The 23,880-nt window shown below is 43.0% G+C and overlaps 2 gene segments (V, D, J or C); one reads left to right on the top strand and one right to left on the bottom strand.

The window, feature by feature from the left end:
- The window catches only part of LOC136766414 (Ig kappa chain V-III region MOPC 321-like), a 52,806-nt gene extending 35,378 nt beyond the window's left edge, over positions 1 to 17,428 (bottom strand). The window contains 2 exon segments of the V gene segment in view: positions 16,831 to 17,143; positions 17,323 to 17,428. Of these exon segments, the coding sequence occupies positions 16,831 to 17,143; positions 17,323 to 17,395 (386 nt within the window).
- On the top strand, positions 9,413 to 10,209 carry LOC136766421 (immunoglobulin kappa variable 4-1-like). The segment is given in 2 exon segments: positions 9,413 to 9,549; positions 9,871 to 10,209. Coding segments are annotated over 2 exon segments (390 nt in total).
- Positions 17,429 to 23,880: the final 6,452 nt, after the last annotated feature.

Here is a 23,880-nt window from a genome sequence, read left to right as displayed (position 1 = left end):
AGTCCTCTCACACTCACTGAGACACACAGAGAACATGGCTTCACTGGGGCTCCTGCTCTGGACACTGGCTCTGCTTGCTCAGGGTGAGAAAGTTGTAATTTATATCATTCATTGTGAGTCATGTAACCATATTGTATTATCTATTGTTGAATTAATTTAATGAGTAATTTGTGTTCATTTTCCTGACCAGAATCATGTGGTGACATTGTGATGACTCAGTCCCCTTCAGTGAAATCCGCTCGTCAGGGAGACAGTGTCACTATCAGCTGTAAATCCAGTCAGTCTCTATGGAGCTCTCCTTATCACTACCTAGCCTGGTACCAACAGAAACCTGGAGAAGCTCCTAAACTCCTGATCTATTATGCCACTACCCGTCAGTCTGGGATCCCAGAGAGATTCAGTGGCAGTGGATCTGGGACTGACTTCACTCTGACCATCAGTGGAGTCCAGGCTGAAGATGCAGGAGATTACTACTGTCAGCAGCATGGTTGGACTCCTCTCACACAGTGATACACGTCCGTACAAAAACCTCCCTCAGCTCTACAGGAATCACAGGCGGCTGCTGTTAAGAACAGCTGCACAGGCACTATAACTGGACTACACAGAGTTGGTCTTGACGTGAAAATCAGATAAACATGAAACATTAGTAAAATGTAACATCTGTAGAGCAGACTGCACTAATAAAATCCACAGATAGTATTAATTACCCAGTTAATACAACATAATGGCAGGGCCGGCCCTTGGCATAGGCAAATGCTAGGGGTGCGCAAATGAGTGAAGAATTTTTTTTTTTACTAATACTATTTTCATACTATTAATTCGAAATATTAAAAAAAATGCAAAGCCCCCAAAACAACATAACTTCATAGCTTATTAGGCCATATTTTCCGCATCAATCCTTCCCCCTGCTCTTATAGTTAGACTGAGTGTGGGGGGGGGCAAGTTCAGGAATCTGAAGCAGTGAGTAACACTGAACACGAAACATGATCAATTAGCATCAGTATCCACTTCACGGGTATACAAAACAATGCCCCTCTCACTCAACTAATTAAAATAAATTGTTACAAACCCACATAATTACAGAAATGAATAGTATACCTTTGTCATAGCCCTATCATATACATCAGCCTGTAAAATGAAACCCCAGCAACACAATACATTTTGTAGAGGATTGTGGTTAAATTATGCAAAACACAGAAATCAAAATAAAACAATGTTTTAGTATTGATGTGCAAAGTCCTGGATCTGGGCATCTGCTAATAAAGCAACAATGGCAACTGTGAGGTACTTGGGCTGTAGCAGATCTGAGTAACAGGCAGTGGTCTGGGGCCCATGAACACAGTTAAGGTGATCCAAAAGGCGTGATTATATAATCAACCAGATGGTCAATCGATCAGGCAAACCATCGGACTGAGAGCAAGATTTTGCAGTGGAAGGAATACATAGAATAAACTTGAATTAGGTTAACCTTGCAGCCCACAAGGGGGTGCTCTGGGTGTCCACAGAGATCCCTAGAGTACCAGCAGCTCTTCAATATTGCTAGACTTCTATTTCTAACTAGTCATGGGCTGACTGTATCTCAGCCTGTCAACAGTGTTGTCTCAACAACCCCCCCCAGCTGTATCAATCTCATTCTCCTTTTTCTCCTTCTCTCACACAGTATCGACACAGGGCCCAGCAGAGACAGAGACAGCACCGTCAAATACATGCTACTAATCATGAATGCATTAATGGTCATACACTGCAGATATTATTGACAAAATGTAATGAATATCTATCTATATAATTCCTTATGCAAAGTCTATACATTTTAAGTTTTATAAACACTTGTAAGAAATGTAACTATGCGATGCAACCCTGTGGCGTAATGCACACAGATTCTCTTGTACCCAGTAATTAATTAGTCTACTACACCACTTCGGGAATTTTACTCAAATAAGTATTTATAACTAAGGCCCGGTTCCCCAGTGCAGGCCCCTCTTAAACAAATAGGAGTAAGCGGAGATGTGAAATAAAAGAAAGATGAAAGGTAAACGTTTATTTCGTATAGAATAATAAAACAAATTAAAATTATTCACAACAGATTCCAATACATATAGATACAATCGGACAATCACCACCAGGGGCCGACCAGCACTCGCTTCAGCCCAACCTGAGTAATACATTACACATGCAATTACATTAATCAATCCCAAGACACATACATATATACACACACACACACACACACATATATACATTATACACACTATAAGAAAATCACTGCACACATACGTAAAATATAACTAGTTATAAAGTGAAACCAAGAAATCAACCAAGAAACAAATATTATCCCATATCCTAAAACAATTACAAGAGCTGGCTACGTTCTCTTGCCCCCTCCTTCTGGTTACATACATCCACAAAAAGAAAACTATATCATGAAGAAATAAATTTAATGACAAATAGAAAGACACGTAGAAAACAGCTCATGTGCCCTGGCGTAAGGGAAGGGAGAGACTTGCTGCCCATAAGCCTGCATTAAACCACATTGGGCCCTGGGGCTATGATGTTTTTCTAGGCCCCCCCATCTAAGCACCCACCCCGTCCACACACATACACACACACACACACACACACACCAAACCCCATCCAGTCCATTCACAAGCAGCAACACGCAGACATTGTACAGTCTGAAGTGTCCATTCACAGCAAGCTGAAGATAATGCTTCCACACTGCAAAATATTATATTCTCAGACACGCTATCAATGGACATGAGTGACTAAAATTTATGATGATAATTTACCATACTAAAACATCACTAATCTGATTGAAATAAGCCAACTGAGAAAGCAAAGTAACATCGTCATATGCCACACATTTTAGTTACCAGTAAACAAATCATGCAGCATCAACATTTGTTCTGCAACATGTATAACATTATTCACCACCAACACAGCAAGAGTAACACAAACACGGACCACGGAGCATATCTTCAGAAGAGGGCATAGAGTCAACTCACCCAGCGAGTCGTGTTGCCATGTCTGAGCGTAGTTCACAGGCTGCTACTAAACTTGATTATCCTATTGCATTCAACCTACACAACAGAATACTACTAATAAAAAAAATGCTTTAGTGCTCCTCAAGCGTCCCACATACATGCATCTGTCATTCATGTCACTCACAGACTAATTAGCCACAGAGGTCAGATTCACTTCCAGCCCAGTCTGACTAGAGAAACATCAACCGCATGTTTAGGCATTTCCACAATGCCTCATGGTTATTCCTACCACAAATATATTGTGTTAGATATGCAAGTATGAATGAGCGCATATACAGTACTGTGCAAAAGCTTTATGCAGGTATGAAAAAATGCTGTAAAGTAAGAATGCTTTCAAAAATAGACATGTTAATAGATTATATTTATCAATTAACTAAATGAAAAGTGAGTGAACAGAAGAAAAATCTACATGTAATCCATATTTGGTGTGACCGCCCTTTGCCTTCAAAACAGCATCAATTCTTCTAGGTACACTTGCACACAGTTTGTGAAGGAACTCGGTAGGTAGGTTGGCCCAAACATCTTGGAGATCTAATCGCAGTTCTTCTGTGGATTTAGGCAGCCTCAGTTGCTTCTCTCTCTTCATGTAATCCCAGACAACAGTGTTGAGATCAGGGCTCTGTGGGGGCCACACCATCACTTCGAGGACTCCTTGTTCTTCTTGATGCTGAAGATAGTTCTTAATGACGTTTGCTGTATGTTTTTGGTCATTGTCATGCTGCAGAATAAATCTGGGGCCAATCAGATGCCTCCCTGATGGTATTGCATGATGGATAAGTATCTGCCTGTACTTCTCAGCATTGAGGAGACCATTCATTCTGACCAAATCCTCAACTCCATTTGCAGACATGCAGCCCCAAACTTGCAAGGAACCTCCACCATGCTTCACTGTTGGCTGCAGACACTCATTCATGTACCGCTCTCCAGCCCTTCGATAAACAAACATTGCCTTCTGCTCCAGCCAAATATTTCAAATTTGGACTCATCAGTCCAGAGCACCTGCTGCCATTTTTCTGCACCCCAGTTCCTGTGTTTTTGTGCATAGTTGAGTCGCTTGGCCTTGTTGCCACGTCGGAGAATTGTAGATGGGTGTACCAGGGTCCCACTGTTTTCTGCCAATTCTGAGCTGATGGCACTGCTGGACATCTTCCAATTGTGAAGGGAAGTAAGCATGATGCGTCTTTCATCTGCTGCAGTAATTTTCCTTAGCCAACCACTGCGTCTATGGTCCTCAACGTTGCCCATTTATTTGTGCTTCTTCACAAGAGCTTGGACAGCACATCTGGAAACCCCTGTCTGCCTTGAAATTTCTGCCTGGGAGAGACCTTGCTGATGCAGTATAACTACCTTGTGTCTTGTTGCTGTGCTCAGTCTTTCCATAGTGTATGACTTTTGACAGTAGACGGTCTTCAGCAACCTCACCTTGTTAGCTGAGTTTGGCTGTTCCTCACCCAGTTTTATTCCTCCTACACAGCTGTTTCTGTTTCAACCTACATGTTGAATTGATGATCATTAGCACCTGTTTGGTATAATTGTTTAATCATACACCTGACTATATGCCTACAAAATCCCTGACTTTGTGCAAGTGTACCTAGAAGAATTGATTATGTTTTGAAGGAAAAGGGTGGTCACACCAAATATTGATTTTATGTATTTTCTTCTGTTCACTCACTTTGCATTTTGTTAATTGATAAATATCATCTATTAACATGTCTGTTTTTGAAAGCATTCTTGCCTTACAGCATTTTTTCACATCTGCCTAAAACCTTTGCATAGTACTGTACATATACATACAGACGGGTGACAAATTAAAGTAAAGACAAATAAAGTGTCTCAGTAAGGTGTTTTGCCACCATGAGCCGCCAGAACAGCTGCAATGCTCTTGGCACAGATTCTACGAGTCTCTGGACTCTACTGAAGTAATGAGCACCATTCTTCCAAAATATATTCCCTCATTTGGTGTTTTGATGATGGTGGAGAGTGCTGTCTAACACATTGGTCCACAATCTCCTATAGGTGTTCAGTTGGGTTGAGATCTGGTGACTGTGAAGGCCATAGCATATGATTCAAATCATTTTCATACTCATCACACCATTCAGTGAGCCCTCATGCCCTGTGGATGGGGCATTGTCATCCTGGAAGAGACAACTCGCATCAGGATAGAAATGTCACCACAGGATAAAGGTGACCCTTCCCTCTAAGGCAAGGATTCCCAACCCTGGTCCTGGAGGAGCCCCTATGCTGCCGGTTTGTGTTCCAACCAAGCTCTCAATTACATTATTGAACCATTAATTGAACTAATGATTTCCTAAATCGGAGCCTTTTCATTATTTTAAACAGCAGGTGGGTTATATTACGTATAGAATTGTATAAATAACTTATTAAAGAACAAACCCTTTTATTACTCAATTAAAAAGGCATATGTAAGCAGATTTTAACTTCAATTAAGGTTCAATTAAATAGAGCTCGGTTGGAACAAAAACCAGCAGGGTATGGGGTCCTCCAGTACCAGGGTTCGGAACCATTGCTCTAAGGGGACAAGTGGACCCAAACCATGCTAGGAAAAATCCCCCCCAGCATAACAGAGCCTCCAGACCCCCTCAGTGTAGGGGTCAAGCAGTCAGGCCTGTCCTGTTATCTTGGTGTCCCACACCTGCACTTGCCCACTTGTCCAGAACACGAGCCAATTGATTGTCTTTGTGACTGAAGCTCCTGCCATTCATGCCACAATAATGACCCCTCTTTCAAAGTCACTTAGATCCTTTCCTCTTGCCATCTTGATCCAAAATCAAGGTCAACTGGGCCTGCTCAGCATTTGTATACATGCCACACAGCATGATAGGAGGTTAATTGCTTAATTGTATCATGCAGTACACCTGTTTGGAGGCATCTGCATTCGTTATATTCCGCCACTCATATATTCACGTTTCTCCATTAATTTGTCACACACGTGTGTGTGTGTGTGTGTGTGTGTGTGTGTGTGTGTGTGTGTGTGTGTGTGTGTGTGTGTGTGTGTGTGTGTGTGTGTGTGTGTGTGTGTGTGTGTGTGTGTGTGTGTGTGTGTGTGTGTGTCAACAAGGTGCTGAAAGCATTCTTTAGAAATGTTGGCCCATATTGATAGGATAGCATCTTGCAGTTGATGGAGATTTGTGGGATGCACATCCAGGGCACGAAGCTCCCGTTCCACCACATCCCAAAGATGCTCTATTGGGTTGAGATCTGGTGACTGTGGGGGCCAGTTTAGTACAGTGAACTCATTGTCATGTTCAAGAAACCAATTTGAAATGATTCGACCTTTGTGACATGGTGCATTATCCTGCTGGAAGTAGCCATCAGAGGATGGGTACATGGTGGTCATAAAGGGATGGACATGGTCAGAAACAATGCTCAGGTAGGCCGTGGCATTTAAACGATGCCCAATTGGCACTAAGGGGCCTAAAGTGTGCCAAGAAAACATCCGCCACACCATTACACCACCACCACCAGCCTGCACAGTGGTAACAAGGCATGATGGATCCATGTTCTCATTCTGTTTACGCCAAGTTCTGACTCTACCATCTGAATGTCTCAACAGAAATCGAGACTCATCAGACCAGGCAACATTTTTCCAGTCTTCAACTGTCCAATTTTGGCGAGCTTGTGCAAATTGTAGCCTCTTTTTCCTATTTGTAGTGGAGATGAGTGGTACCCGGTGGGGTCTTCTGCTGTTGTAGCCCATCCGCCTCAAGGTTGTACGTGTTGTGGCTTCACAAATGCTTTGCTGCATACCTCGGTTGTAACGAGTGCTTATTTCAGTCAAAGTTGCTCTTCTATCAGCTTGAATCAGTCGGCCCATTCTCCTCTGACCTCTAGCATCAACAAGGCATTTTCGCCCACAGGACTGCCGCATACTGGATGTTTTTCCCTTTTCACACCATTCTTTGTAAACCCTAGAAATGGTTGTGCATGAAAATCCCAGTAACTGAGCAGATTGTGAAATACTCAGACCGGCCCGTCTGGCACCAACAACCATGCCCCGCTCAAAATTGCTTAAATCACCTTTCTTTCCCATTCAGACATTCAGTTAGGAGTTCAGGAGATTGTCTTGACCAGGACCACACCCCTAAATGCATTGAAGCAACTGCCATGTGATTGGTTGGTTAGATAATTGCATTAATGAGAAATTGAACAGGTGTTCCTAATAATCCTTTAGGTGAGTGTATATATATATATATATATATATATATATATATATACACACACACACACACACACACCTATGTGTCAGATATATACATACACATAGGTGTGTGTGTGTGTGTGTGTGTGTGTCTGCTTGGAGATCATGTAACAAGGCTTTGTTGAAAGTAACTATGTAATTTTTACTCCAAGTACTTCTTAAATGAGCTCCATTTTGCTTTTACTTGAGTAGTTTTTTTATACCAGTACTTTTACTTCTACTTCTATTTAATTATTTTGTTACTTATAATTTGTTTAGTTTCTCCATTATGGCACACATTTACTGATGTATGCTAATACCCTTGCATACACTCTTAACCTTCAGTGCAAATAGTGTATTAAGACTTCTGGAATTCAAATATGATTTATTTGAAGAAGGAAATGTACCAAACCTAACCTGAATAATTGAATGTGTTTAACTATCATAATTATATTGAAAACATCCACCTTGCATTGAAATTGATTCAATCGTTTCAGTTGTTTAGATCCCTCAAAAGCCCCATTTATGCTATCACTAGTGAAAATGCATATTTGGTGGGGTGGCCGGGAATGGAGGCTCAGAAAGACCGCTGGTAACGAAAAACAATACTTTTTTTTTTATACAAACACAAAGTAAACCGGCACGAGGGCTAACCAAAAAGATACACAGAAACACAGAAACCAAAATACAGAATACACGGCATGGTCAGCAGACTGTGTCTCAACAAACCGAACAAAGTTACATGCACACTTTGCTCTCTCCAACTCTCAGCAGCTAATGAGAGGCAGAGGCCTCCTTATATAGCAGGTGGCTGGGGTTGATTGATTGATTGGGACTGCTCTCACCTGGTTCTCCTCCTACCTCAGTGAACGGACCTACCAAGTGACATGACGAGATTCCTCATCCACCCCCCAGCCTCTCCTCACAGGCGTACCCCAAGGCTCTGTCCTGGGCCCCCTCCTGTTTTCTCTCTACACTTGCTCCCTGGGCCCCCTCATCGCATCCCAAATTTTCTCTTACCATTTTTACACAGATGATGACCAGATCGTCCTCTCTCTCTCCCTCTTCTTCTGCAAAGAACCTATGAGTGACCCTCGATCCTGCACTCTCCTACACTCAGCACACGCACTTTCTCCAGAGCCAGCTCCTTCTCATCCCTTGCCCCTAAGTGGTGAGAGATAATTAATTAATAATAATTAAGGTCAATCATCCCACCCACCTGCAGTCCATGAACAGGCATGGAGGGACATTTTACCCCCTCCCTGCCACAGCATATTTAACTAATAATGGTTCAGGTGCCATTATCAAAAAAATTTACAAAATAAACAAAAGTCAGACAACTTGTGTCTGTGAATCCAGTGTAGTAGTCAGTAGCTATTTAAATAAATAAATAAATAAATAAATACATATTTTTTCAGGTCCTTCAGTTCCCAGTGAGGGTTTGTGCTCAGCTCATCGTGCTGCCTCTGCTGCCACTGTGTGTCTGCAGTAAACAGTTGATACTGTAATATGGTTAGTGGAGTAATAACTCCATTAGAAGACTAGTTATTACAGTGAAAACAAAACAGACAGATGTCCCAATACCATGATGGTTGTCTAGCCATTGTGACCCTGTTAATATCAAACATGCCAGTGGGGCAGAAGTGCTACCCTCAGTGCCAGTGAGAACTCGTCAGTAACAAGAAATAATTAACACAATTCTCTTCCTGAAGACTGACATAGTAAGTTATATTCTTATGGTTCATCCCTTATACAAACATAAATCTCTCACAGTCTTGCACAGGTAAGTAACACATATAACATTATAGGCTGGTTTCACAGACCTCAACTAGAATTAGTCTAGAACTACGCTACCATTTGGAACACCAATGTTAATGCGGGTCTGTGAAACCAGCCCTAAAAGCTTTTTGTCCTAACGTCCAACAACTTTTAAACTGCTAAATTGGTTCACAGCACTGCTGTCTCACTGTCTCGCCATGTCTCACTATCCTGGATGCGATAATGTCAGGGTAATGTTAATAATCGTATTAAACACTCAGTGTGGTCTTAATCAGAGACTCCACACTTTATTTAATTTGTGTTGTGCTGAGTATGTTCACTACTAGTACTAGTGCTGCTGTACTAAGGATGCCAATTTGCATAGAAGAGCCACTTTGCATGGGCAGCACATGCTTCAGTGCTCTGGGAGTGTTTATAGCCCTGTGAGTTTAACACTTCATGACTGAGAGCTGCCCTTCATGGCAACACAATCCACAACAACAATGACTTTCATCACCGTCTTCATCTGGGCTCTCGCCATCTATGTACAAGGTAAGATGTATGTATGTACTGTATGTGTGTATGTATTTGTTAATGATTATCTTTATATGTAACAAACATGTATTTTTATTAATATAATGCGATCAAGCTGACAATATTTAAAAATCACATTTAGTATAACTGGCAACTCTCTCACGTTATTAGTATGGTAGCGACATCAAAGGAATTAGAAGATATTCCAATTTGTACTTCCAATTATATTACTTGGAATACATATAGTTAGAATGCATTTAGCATAAAGTGTAATTATCTAATTCACTCTCACTTTGTACATATATACATGTAAAATGTTATGTTATCTATTTGTTTCAGAGTCCTCTGGACAGATTGTGATGACTCAGACTCCTACAGTGCTGTCTGTCAGCCCAGGAGAGAAAGTCACTATCAGCTGTAAAGCCAGCAGCTCCATTACAGGTAGCTTTAACTACCTAGCCTGGTACCAGCTGAAAACTGGAGAAGCTCCTAAACTCCTGATCTATTATGCCACTACCCGTCAGTCTGGGATCCCAAAGCGATTCAGTGGCAGTGGATCTGGGACACAATACACTCTGACCATCAGTGGAGTCCAGGCTGAAGATGCAGGAGATTACTACTGTCAGCAGGGCTATAGCACTCCTTTCACACAGTGATACACGTCTGTACAAAAACCTCCCTCAGCTCTACAGGAATCACAGGTGGCTGCTGTTAACAGCTGCACAGGCACTATAACTGGACTACACAGAGTTGGTCTTAACTTGAAACATGAAACATTAGTATAATGTGCTTGTAAAATCAGTAGAGCAGACTGCACTAATATAATCTGCAGTGTTAATAACTCAGTTAATACATCATAATGACATCATCCAGACCCTATAAAATTCAGAACTACAGGTTCAGCTGTATCTCAACTAACCAGCCTAATTTCTGAGAGGTTTCACTCCAGTTCTGATAACTCTGCCTTAAGCTACATGAACCTTGTAAATGTGTTTATCAATAACTCTAATACTCTTCCTTCTGAATAAAATAGGAACACATTAAATCTTGTTTTTATGTATTAAATAATGTAGTGTCACAGATGGTGCCAATGGTTTTGTGTATCTCCTTATGTCACTTATGCACTCATATTCATTCGTGTTCACACTTGGCAGGTTTGGTTCGATTGAAAAGAACTCTGGTTCGATTGTTCTGTTAGTGTGGTTCATTTGAACCTGAACCTTGGTGCACAACCAAACAAGCAGACCGAGACCGCCTGAAAAGTGGGTCTTTATTTTTAACATTACTTGTCATTTTAGCAGACACTCTTATCCAGGGCAACTTACATTTGTACCCATTTATACAGCTGGGCATTTTACTGGAGCAATCTAAGTGAAGTACCTTGCTCAGGGGTACAACAGCACTACACCACCCAGGATTGGAAACCACAACTTTCCAGTTATGAGTCTAGAGCCCTAACCACTACTCCACATTGCTGTTTTTCGCCATGTTCGTTAAATTCCGTTGCAAAATATACGTCATAAATCTGTCCAATCAGGTTGTGACTTTATCCTTATGCCTTTTGTTTAGGTTCAGTGTTAAAAATGCCAGTGTGAATGCAAAGCGAACCAGGACTAAATGTATCATTTTCGTTTTTTGTCTGGACCAAGAGAACCAAGAGAACCGAACTACAAGTGTGAACACACCCTTATTCTTTATTGTTTTTTTATTCCCTAATTATTTCACTGATTGTTTTATTATCACTAATTTATTTATTGATGTGTTGGATTGTTTTCAATTTATTTCACGTGTGTTTGAGTACAGGAGCCACTGACAACTAAAGGCCAATATATACTTCTGCGTAGGTACGCGTATGCGTCTCTGGGTAGCGACGCAGAGCAGGAGTTTCTGGTTAAGTGTCACCCAAATTGCACCTGTTACATAAGCGCAGCCCACAGAGGCCCGCAGACGCGCCGACGTCACTCCTCCGCAATCTCAACAGCGCGTCTCTGCGTCTCTGCGTCAGGCAGCGCTGATTGGCTGAGCAGGACATTCTGAGAGCCGCGGCCAGGCGCGCAGTGCTGGGGGCCGCTGTGCGCTGTGTGTCTGTGTGTAGCGCCGCCGCAGAGGAATTATGTGGTGACATCCGAAAGTATTTAAAATGCATCCACAAAACGCATTTGTCCACATAATGAGTATTTTGTCCCCCAAACAGCACATTTAGTTAATATAATTAACATTTCGTGAACATAATTCACATTTTGTCCCATGAAATGCCCACGTATTTTGTGCTTGGCAATTTTGGACGAAAGTTAAAATGTACTTTGCTTTCCCTGGACGGAATGAACAATTAGCATCAGGATCAAACGGTGACTGATCAAGGCATTGATCCAGAGACCCGGGTTTACAACGTTATCAGGATTGAATTCCAAAGAAAAGTTAGAAACTTGCTGAGCCGATCAGACGCAAGCTATATCAAGTGCAAATCTAATACAATAAATAATGATAATAATTAATATATGATGTGTAGCAAATAGTGAGTTTCACCAATCAACATGATTATGAATCTTTCACAATTACTAATTTGATTAGAAAGCCCATATTGTCAGCTATATTTATTAAATTATTCAGTGGGATATAGCCTCTCACATAAACTGCAGGTCTGGCGGTTGGAGAAGAACGTATTTAACAAAGAAGAACAAGTTTAACAGCAGAAACGCCATATAGGTATTTCATTCAAATATTTAGTAACATACATATTGTAATGTATTGGGTATACATTATAATTGAACAGTATTAGGCTGTAATGTTTAGATACTGACATCTAGTGGTTACTAGATGTAAGTTAGAGACAAGGATTAATAGCCTGGGGTTCCGGATGTTGTATTCAGGTGCCAGATGTTGTATTCAGGTTACTGAGAGTTAAGATGGCGATCACCAGAAAATAAACCACGTTGTGTTTATGCAATATCGTGTCGAGTAAGTACTTTACAGTATTTTCAAGGATAATTCACATACGCAGAGATGTGTGTATGTATCTTCTAGTGTTAAGTGTCTAGCCAACTATAACCAGACAATAGAGATCTGCACATACAGGATGCAATTCATAGGTGTGTGCGTGTAGTTTCTGTAATAATAATAAAATAACATGTAAGTAACAGTATTTGTTGATTAACATCCATACAATCGTAGGTGCACCATAGAAATTGGGTCTTGTTTTGTTTTCGACAGATGGCAATGTGTTAATGCGACACTGCCCCCTATGGAAAAGCAGCACTTTTGCTGATGCACTTACTATTTTTTATTGGAAAGTATTTTACATAACAAGATAAAAACATTCAAAATTGTGGTTACAATTTTTAAAATCAATTCTAAAATCACTTAAAATCTTAATGTGAAGTAAACCAAAAATCCCAAAACTCAAAATACTTCTTCTCAGGCCATCGGGACTATTTCTTTCTCCTTTTATCGTTGATGTTTTTATTCTTTCCTGCTGTTTTTGTATGGTTTCTAGAGCTTAATTTTAGGACTTTAGCATAGTTTATTTTTGTAATTTTTAGTCTTGTATTGGTTTTAGTATTTTATTGCCCAGATAAAGTCAATTTTAACTTTTAGATTAGGATTGAGCCCTGGGGGATGGCAGACTTCATGCCCTGCTAATTGCCCCCTGTCGTTACTGGACGTATTGTGGATATTTTGCTGTGTCATGCCCTTTTTTTTCTTATTGACTTCCTGAAGGCGTGGTGTACGCACGGAGATCTTGCCTAACCTGCACAGGGAATACTGGGTGGTAGCGAGTGCCCATCTCGCATTAATAAACTTGGGTGGCGTAGTGGGACTAGGTTTGAGTTCAGTATTCACTGGCACCCCTGACAGTATCTGCTAGATGTATCGTTTTTTTTTTTTAATTAGAAAAATGCGGATATACAAAAAGTAATTAAAGTAAAGTAACTAATTAAAATAAATTGTTACAGAATAATAATTATATAAGTGAATAATATCCCTTGTCATAGCCGTCTCGGTGTATCATATACATCAGCCAGTAAAATGAAACCCCAGCAACACAGCAGCAAAAAAATAAATACAAAAAAATGTAAGGGATTGTGGTTAAATTATGCAAAATACAGAATTAAAAGAAAACAACAATTTATTATTGATGTGTAAAGTCCTGCTAATAGAGCAACAATGGCAACTGTGATGTACTTCTGTAGCAACCAGGGAGAGGGACCAAAGTGCGGGGCTGTAGCAGATCCGAGTAACAGGCAGTGGTCTTGTGCCCACGAACATAGTAGTTAAAGAAATCCAAAAGGTGAGATTATATAATCAGGCAAAAAGTCAAAACGGGGGATGCATAAATCGTAGATTGAAAGAAATGCACAGGGTGAGATTCACAAAGAGAAAACCTAGAATAATGCTTGGAATTGACACTCAGAATGAGAGCAAGATATCGCAGTGGATTTTGGGAGTGGGAGGGTATATACACTGTGTTAAATCAACGGGGATAACAGGGGCGAGGTGTGTTAATTGAAGGAATACATAGTGAATTTGAACTAAGGTGACCTTGGAGCCGAGCTTTAAATAGTGTGTGATAAATGGGGCAGAGGTAATGAAACAGCACACACTGTTGGTGAAAACTGGAAAGTGTCAAAGGAAAGATGATGAGAACTGGGAGCTGTCAGAGGGAAGATGTGACAACATCAACAAAAATAACAGTGAAGCACAGAGCACTGAGTCTGCATTGTCCACAAGCGGTGCTCTGGGTGTCAGAGAGATTCCCAGAGTCCCAGCAGCTCTTCAATATTATTAGACTGTTCCATTTCCATCTCGTCCATTTCCATCTCTGTCTCAGCCCGTCAACACCCCCACCAGTTCTAACAATCTGATTCCCCCCTTTTCTTCCTTCTCTTACACAGCATCAACACAGAGCCCAGCAGAGACAGAGCCAGCACTGTCCAAAACATGCTACTAATCATGAATACATTAATGGTCATATACTATAGTTATTATTGACAAAATGTAATGGATATCTATCTATATATCATTCCGACAAGTCTATACATTTTTATAGACACTTGTAACAAATGTAACTATATGAATGTAACTATATGAAGCAAACCTGTGGCTTAACACACACACATTCTATTCTACCCAGTAATTAGTCTACTACGCCACTTCAGGAATTTCACCCAAGGAAGTACTTCTAACTAAGGCCCGGTTCCCCAGTGCAGGCCCCTCTTAAGCAAATAAGAGTAAGCAGGGATGTGAATTAAAAGATAAAAGGTAACCATTTATTTTGTATAGAATAATAAAACTAGTTAAAATTATTCAAAACAGATTCTAATACATATAGTTACAATCGGACAATCACAACCAGAGGGTGACCAGCACTCGCTTCAGCCCAACCCGAGTAATACATTACACATGCAATTACATTCATCATCAATCAAGACCAGTGTATAAATGCACATACATATATACATTATACACTCACCTAAAGGATTATTAGGAACACCATACTAATACTGTGTTTGACCCCCTTTCGCCTTCAGAACTGCCTTAATTCTACGTGGCATTGATTCAACAAGGTGCTGAAAGCATTCTTTAGAAATGTTGGCCCATATTGATAGGATAGCATCTTGCAGTTGATGGAGATTTGTGGGATGCACATCCAGGGCACGAAGCTCCTGTTCCACCACATCCCAAAGATGCTCTATTGGGTTGAGATCTGGTGACTGTGGGGGCCAGTTTAGTACAGTGAACTCATTGTCATGTTCAAGAAACCAATTTGAAATGATTCGACCTTTGTGACATGGTGCATTATCCTGCTGGAAGTAGCCATCAGAGGATGGGTACATGGTGGTCATAAAGGGATGGACATGGTCAGAAACAATGCTCAGGTAGGCCGTGGCATTTAAACGATGCCCAATTGGCACTAAGGGGCCTAAAGTGTGCCAAGAAAACATCCCCCACACCATTACACCACCACCACCAGCCTGCACAGTGGTAACAAGGCATGATGGATCCATGTTCTTATTCTGTTTACGGCAAATTCTGACTCTACCATCTGAATGTCTCAACAGAAATCGAGACTCATCAGACCAGGCAACATTTTTCCAGTCTTCAACTGTCCAATTTTGGTGCGCTTGTGCAAATTGTAGCCTCTTTTTCCTATTTGTAGTGGAGATGAGTGGTACCCGGTGGGGTCTTCTGCTGTTGTAGCCCATCCGCCTCAAGGTTGTACGTGTTGTGGCTTCACAAATGCTTTGCTGCACACCTCGGTTGTAACGAGTGGTTATTTCAGTCAAAGTTGCTCTTCTATCAGCTTGAATCAGTCGGCCCATTCTCCTCTGACCTCTAGCATCAACAAGGCATTTTCGCCCACAGGACTGCCGCATACTGGATGTTTTTCCCTTTTCACGCCATTCTTTGTAAACCCTAGAAATGGTTGTGCGTGAAAATCCCAGTAACTGAGCAGATTGTGAAATACTCAGACCGGCCCGTCTGGCACCAACAACCATGCCACGCTCAAAATTGCTTAAATCACCTTTCTTTCCCATTCAGACATTCAGTTTGGAGTTCAGGAGATTGTCTTGACCAGGACCACACCCCTAAATGCATTGAAGCAACTGCCATGTGATTGGTTGGTTAGATAATTGCATTAATGAGAAATTGAACAGGTGTTCCTAATAATCCTTTAGGTGAGTGTATATACATACACACTATAAGAAAATCACTGCACGAATACGTAAAACATAACTAGTTATAAAGTGAAACAAAGAAATCAAACAAGATACATAAATCCTTAACCCAATCACTTATCCACTATAACAAAAGCAATTACTAGAGCTGGCTACATTCTCTCACCCCCTCCTCCTGGTTACATACAGTACTGTGCAAAAGTTTTAGGCAAGTGTGAAAATGCTGTAAAGTAAGAGTGCTTTCAAAAAAATACATTAATAGTTTATATTTATCAATTGACAAAATGCAAAGTGAGTGAACAGAAGAAAAATCTACATCAAATCCATATTTGCTGTGACCACCCTTTGCCTTCAAAACAGCATAATCAGTAATCAATTACAGAGAAGCTCTTTTTCTCATTACAAGAAAGTGAAAGTGAAAATAATATTTTTTCCTTCCATAGCTACATGTAGCTCAGTGTTATTATTGAAGCTCAGTGTGTGTGCAGTGGAGCTCCTCACAGGCTGTGTCCCATTTCACTGCCTTCACCCTCAGCACCTGCAGTAGGTCCCAATAATATTGCAGTCACTGTGTAAATCAGATGACGGAAGTTTTTGTATGGCTCTGTAGCACTGTGTGAACACCCAGCTACTACCAGTGTGGTGTGCACTCTGACAGTAGTAATCTCCTGCATCTTCAGGCTGGACTCCACTGATGGTCAGAGTGAAGTCAGTCCCAGATCCACTGCCACTGAATCGCTCTGGGATCCCAGACTGACGGGTAGTGGCAGCATAGATCAGGAGTTTAGGAGCTTCTCCAGGTTTCTGTTGGTACCAGGCTAGGAAGTTATTACTGTACACTGCACTGCTGACTTTACAGTTCACAGTGACTGTCTCTTCTGGGTGAACAGATTTCACTGATGGAGTCTGAGTCACAGTAAACTGTCCACTGGATTCTGAAACAATTAAATATATCAATAAATATAGCATTATTATATATTATGTTTTTTTAAACACTACATTTATCTACTTATGTCTCCTTATTTAAGACATTCATTATATTCTTAACCATAATATAAGCATTGTTATGCTTCACAAATGGTTTATTATTTTAAATAATTTGACCAGCCCTTACCTTGAGTGCAGATGGCGAGAGCCCAGATGAAGATGGTGATGAAAGTCATTGTTGTTGTGGATTGTGTTGCCATGAAGGGCAGCTCTCAGTCATGAAGTGTTAAACTCACAGGGCTATAAACACTCCCAGAGCACTGAAGCATGTGCTGCCCATGCAAAGTGGCTCTTCTATGCAAATTGTCTTCATTAGTACAGCAACACTTGTAGTCTAGATGACAGCATATGCTTGTAGAAGGATTAATAGCTTAGCTCGAACCATCTGAGAACAGCAGTAGATTTACACAAGGTAAATATTTATTAGAAGGATATGATGAGACACCATCAAAACTGAGTAGACAAAGCAAGAACACTTCCAAGAAGAGCTTTTGTGTGCATAATTAATGTATCATTAGAAGATTCAATACCTGTAATCTAATGCTTGTTTAGCAGCAGAAAATACATTATTAAGGTGCATTTGAATTACCACTCTCTTCAACAACACAGGAAGACATTGAGCCCATTGCAGATGTTTCTTTAGCACATTAGACTCAGCCCCATTGTTTTCAATGATACTTCTGCTCACTTTCCGTAGGAACCTGATCGAAAACATCACTCTACCAAAGCTACCATTGGCCACTGTGCATGTCACTCAAAGCAGGTCCCTTCCCACTTCCTGGTCTATAAAACGTGATGTCTGTGCAAGTTTGTCCTCGTTTGCCATTTCGCTGGACCCGAGAACATGAGTACTTATTATTGTTTTTCACAGTTTTTCAGTTGGTTGGCTTCACGGCTGTGTTGTTCGGCACCATTTTACTAGTGTGTGTGTGTGTGTTTATTTGTTATCTTTCAAGTCGGAAGCACTGCCCAAGGGGGAGGGGTTTCTGTGCACTTCCGTAGGAACCCGATCGAAACGTCACTCTATCAAAGCTGCCATTGGCCCCTGCGCTCGTCACTCAGAACAGGTCCTTCTACTTCCTGTTCTATAAAACGTGATGTCAGCGCAGGTTCGTCCTCTTTTGCTATTTCGCTGGACTCGAGAATGTAAGCTCTCTGTATCTGTGTTTGTAATAAACATTCAAAATGCGTATTTCGGCTGGCTGGCTGGCTCACTTCATAGTGTTGTTCACCACCACATCGTCTCTGTCTTGTGTGTGTTTAGTTATTATTGATAGCTAATCCCGATTCTGTCCCGTCTGGGCACCAGAGTTCCGGCTGCACTTCGGTTTCAGTTTCGATCACAAGAAGAGCCTCTTAAAAATAATAGTTGTGTTTATATAGTGCCTTATATATTCTGTCTGCTTGTTGTGTTGGACTTTTCCCTCCACAACAGGAGCGCTAGCAGCGGCAGTAAAATCCGCGGCCCAGCTGCACGGCCGGAGCCGCGGTGTGTCGTAAGAGATCTCGCCCGCGTGAGGTGCTCCTCTGCCAGCTTGCACCCTCACTACAGCCCGTGGCTGTAGGAGATCTCGCTCTCTCAGTTTGAGGAGAACGAGCTCTCCTTAGCTTCCTTGTCCGTGTGTGCAGGCCTCGGTTTTAGATCCCGATATGGCTGGTGGTCTACTATCCTCGGCCCCCTCGGACCCCGTGTCACCTGGTGTCCCCGGAAACTCTGGCACACACCGTGTGGTTAAGCTTACATGCCTGGTGCTCGCATACACAGCGTTCTGTCCGGCAACAGCAAGGTTGCATTTGGTTGGTGTTACAGTGCCCCCCGTACATAAATGTTGCCGGATGGAGACGCGCTTCCAGCGGCGAGCCCGCTAGACGCCCCAGTTGTTGCAGCGGCGTTTCAGTTGTGTGCCACGGTGCAAACACTGACCCCCACTCCATGTTTCCCTGTTCACGCACGTGTGCGCTCTGCAATGAGCTCCTCTTGCCCCCAACACTGTGCCACTTGTGGCCAACGCACCTTGCCCGGCCTGGAGTGGGGAGGTCCTATGCCCTGTCTGTCTGGCCACTGACATCGGCCACAAATTGGCCGCAACTCCTGGGTCCGCTGCGGCCACCGTGCCCGGTGATCACCCACTGTGGCGAGTGACGGTAGGGGTTCGGTGGCACTGGATCTCCGCCTCTCCCCGAACCCCTCCATCTAATCCTCCAGACACGCAGCTTTGGATACAGCTGCCCCCCCCCGCGCTCGCTGCTCTGCCTGCATCTGCTGCTGTGCTGGGTGCCATGACCACACCTGCCACGGCAGCTGCTCCCCCCACAGCAGCACGTGAGCAACAGGGAAGAGCAACAGAGCGACACCCACGGGCTCCCTCCCAATCTTCTGAGTCGTTAGCACCCTGCTTTCAAAGACACAGGCAGAGATGAGGCTGTCCTTGCCCTGAATAGCAGGATAGACCACATCTGTACCCTCCTGCAGCGCAAACAGCAGCCCAGAACCTGACCCCCCCACATCTCGAGTCTCCACTGCCGGCCCATGTACCATGGGACTCTGAGGGCAGACTCTCTGCCTTGTCTATGGACCGATTACAGTAGACAGGTAATCTGGGAGGAGAACCGCCCATTACTCAGCCAAGTCTGTTATTAGGAGCAGGCTCCTGTGCCCCATGGTTTATATAGTTCGTTTGAACAAAATCTAATTATAGAGCTCTTCCACTCTGTACTATTCAGTTGAGTTGGATGCTCCTGTGCTGTGCGCAGGTGGTATGAATGTTCCTGCTGCCATGCAATATATATTGTTGTTCATTTGAACAACATTGTAGAGCCGGTGTGGCCTCGCTCCTAGCTGGGCTAGTGGAGCACGTGGCCAATGCTCCCATGTTATGCGAAGAGTGCATGAACAGTTTCCTGCGCACCGCAGTGTTATTATTAATAATAATAATAATAATATTATTTCTTGGCAGATGCCCTTATCCAGGGCGACTTACAACATAAGTGCAAACAAAGTGCATAGTTAAGTACAAGGCATCAATCATTACAAATTCAATTTAGCTAAAACATAGCAATTCAAAATAGTGTTATGGTTTGATGGTCATTGTAGAGCCTGCTGCTGTCCTGCATTAGCTGCGCTAATAGGTGACAACTGCTCCTGTGTCACGTGGTGGTGCATGATTTGCTTCCTGCACCCCGCAGTGTGTTTAGTTGTTATGACAGCACAGTGGAGCTGGGTGCTCTGTACCGTTCAGTGAATGTGTTTTTCCTGTGCTGCGCGGAGGCAGCATGAATGTTCCTGCTGCTGCGCTGTGTATACTGTAATATCCAGCTGTAGCTACTCAGTGAACTAGCCAGCTGTGTGTTATTCAGTGGGTCTGTGGCCCACCCCGATATGCAACCCCGGTTATCTGAAAAAGGAAGCACTGCCAAAGGGTTGCAAGGTCGCGCGGGAGTCCTGGCTCCCGGCAAAAGAGGACGAACCTTCGATCGGGTTCCTATGGAAGTGCGCAGAAACCCCTCCCCTTGGGCAGTGCTTCCTTTTTTGGCCCGAGACGCTCAGGCCCCAGCCCAGCTCTTGTCCGACAGCTGTCCATTACACAGCCTTATACTACTGTTGCAGCCATTAAAATAGCTCAGTTTTGTTTTTAATGGCAAAGTAGTTATTTATTTTCATTTCTTTATTAAGTTAATTTAGAAAAAAAAAATTGAGCATTTTTTGTTTGTTAAAGTTTTAGTTTTTTAAAGTGACGACCAAGTGCCCAGCGGCCGACAGTGAGTTGATCGCGTTTGATCAATTTAGCCTCTCAAATCAACACTTGACTTGCCTACAATAAAATACATAGATATAAAACACTCAAAGCATATCACACAGTTTAAATGTTTATTATCACTACCACAGTAAAAAGGCATGTTTGACAAGCTGACCAGGCTGCTCTGCTGCTCGCAACGGCGTACGGAAAAATGAACAAACGGGCTGTACGATCTAAACAAAGAAAATAAAAATAAAAACACACAGGTTATCTTACCTCAAAAAACAAGGCGTCACCAAAGAACATGGCCATTCTGATTTCCAATAGTTTCCAACAGACTAATGACAATAAAGTCCAATCAAATGAAAAACAAGACTTGTCTAGTCTTAACATGGCTACAGCCAGAAGAACAGTCTCTTACCAAGCATCGTGGAGAAAAACCCAGCATCAACAGTGGAGGTTTCTGTCTAGTCCTGTTTCTTCTGTCCTCTTCCAGCTGCGTTGAAGACATGCTGCTGCTGCCGCTGGCGGGGACACTAACACCGTGCGAGCCAGTGTGGACAGGCATGGTAGCATGCTCTCTGTGGGAAACCTGTGTGCTTGTGTGTGCGTGAGCAGACTGTGACATGCGTGTCAGTGTGATAGGTTATAAAACGTCTTTCTAGGTTTGTTTTACCATCATCAGCTTCTCATAGTTTCTTTTAATTAATTCATGTCTAAAATATAAAAAGGAGGAGGAGCCTAAAACAGGCCCGATGCCCGGCCCGCGTGTGAACTATGACGTGAAAATTGGCCCGAAGCCCGGCCCAAGGGGTGTAAATAAGTCGGGGTCCATCGGGTTCGGGCTGAAATGCAGGGCTCTAGCATACGCAACCTTCAATCTTACTGATCGTTACTGATTCTTCAATTTTCATTTCATCAGACTGTACATTATGAAGTGTAACATCTGCCATTTTGGCTGTTTTCACTCTTCAAATGTAAGTACATCTACATTTATAAAAGACACATGTTTAACTGTTCATTACTTTTCATCCACAATTCAATGGCAGGATTCCAAAAATGATTTAAAAACATATAATCCATACTGCCTAGATCCACAATATATTATTATATTTCTTACAACCTACACTTTGCTATTGCTATATTGGATTCTGGTTTCTCGTCATTACCTGATGGGGGACCCGGAGTAGATTTTATTGACAGAGACTGACATTTGTTTTTGTATTTAAACAGGCAGTGTGGAGGCGACCAAGAATCCTCTGGAGTTCCTGATCCAGCGGTGTTCCTATTCCTGTGCGAGGGAGGCCCAGCTGAAGATGAACCACCTGAGGGGAGCAGCCAAGGAACTGTACCTGCCTGAACCAGTGGGACCGAGGAGCAGGGAGGACCTCGATCGGCAACCAGGCTTCAGGAAAACTGTGCCCCCCGGCGACAAGGATCAGGCCTCAGCGGGAGGAGTGCAGTCCACTAGAGCAGTGACACCAGCCCGGGCTTGGACCAGCCTAGCAAACCCAATCAGCAGAGTGGGGTCTTCTTCAACAAGGGAACACAAAACTTCCATCATCTGAGACTACTCTATCTGTACTTCACCCGCCCCCCTGGAGACCGCTAAGAGGTGATGGAGTTTCAAATCCGCCTCCGCATCCATGCGGTGCAGTTCACCAGGGAAGGTGGAGGAGACCAGCGGATGTCTAGACTCCAGTTCAGCAGGGAGGTGCTGCAAAAAGGTATGGGCTTTGCTCCAGAGGATCTAAACTGTCTGGTGAAGCTGCCGCATAAAGAAAAAGACATTTTTGAGGTGAGTTTTGTCAATCATGATTTGCTAGAGGAGTGCTACAGCTTCTACAGAAAGGAGAAATATGGGGCGCTGGCAGGTTTTGTAATGATAATCCTGTCGGACATCCCTTACAGAATTGTAACTGTGCAGTTTTTCTGCGAGATGGTCTCTGGCAAGGATATTGAGCTTTGGTTCACGAGGACTTGTGAGCTTTATGCTTGGATAGATAAGGTGCTGGACAAGGACGGTGTGTGGGCGTAGTGAGCGTGGTAGTGCCGGATCCGGTTGAGGCGGAGTATGGAGAATCACAATACAGGTAGGGGAAGATAGGGGGTTGATATACTATGACGGGATGCCAAAACTCTGCAGGCAGTGTCAGGGCTGAGATCACGTTGTTGCCCAGTACACTGTGCAAAGCGGTGGTCTGCAGCAAGTGTAGGGGAGGTCAACTGACACACGCTTACAGAGAAAAGATACCTCTGTGGCCGTAGGGGCCATATTTATAAGAATTGTCCAGAATCGTATGCAAATAGTCGGGTCTCCCTTCTCACAGACAAGTAATTCAGTTCCAGATCCTGAGCTGTAACAGGAGGGAGACCCGGCACGGGACGAGGAGGGAGAGGTAGAAGAACAGGTATTTGCCTAGGCTCCAGAACCCCCCACCACCCCAAAAGAGCCTCTAAGGGAGGGGGGAGAATGCCAAAAAGGCGAGGGTTGGGTGAAGGTTGCGAATAAGAAGAGAAAAGTGGTGGACAGGGAGGGAAAAATTGCCAAGAAATTGAACATTGTTTCCTCTCTGGAGGAATCCAAAAATAGCCAAGCACTCAACCCAACCATCCCCTTGCTGGAGCCAGGGCAGAAGTCCCACTCCCTCTTCCAGTGAAAAAATGGGTTGCAGAGTCCGGAACATCAAGACCCGCTGTGGTGGACCGGCCCCTGGAAAAGGAAAATAGACCCACCTTGCCAGTGCCTGCGAGAGTGGAGAGCAGAGCTTCTGGAGCCGGGGCTAAGGACAGTGTGGCCAGGACCGTCTCGCAGAAGAGAGCTAGCCCTCCCTCCGGTTGCGACTGGCCGGTGGTGAGAGAAAATCCCGGAACCGTTGCAGTTGGATGGTGAACTAGATCAGGTGCTGGCTGGAATAGAGAAGAAAGCCAAAGGCCAGGACTTCAGC

Source organism: Amia ocellicauda, chromosome 13 (genome assembly GCF_036373705.1).
Source record: "Amia ocellicauda isolate fAmiCal2 chromosome 13, fAmiCal2.hap1, whole genome shotgun sequence".
In the NCBI taxonomy this organism is placed as follows: domain Eukaryota; kingdom Metazoa; phylum Chordata; class Actinopteri; order Amiiformes; family Amiidae; genus Amia; species Amia ocellicauda.
The sequence above is the reverse complement of the archived record's forward strand: the minus strand, read 5'-3'. Positions and strand labels throughout refer to the sequence as shown.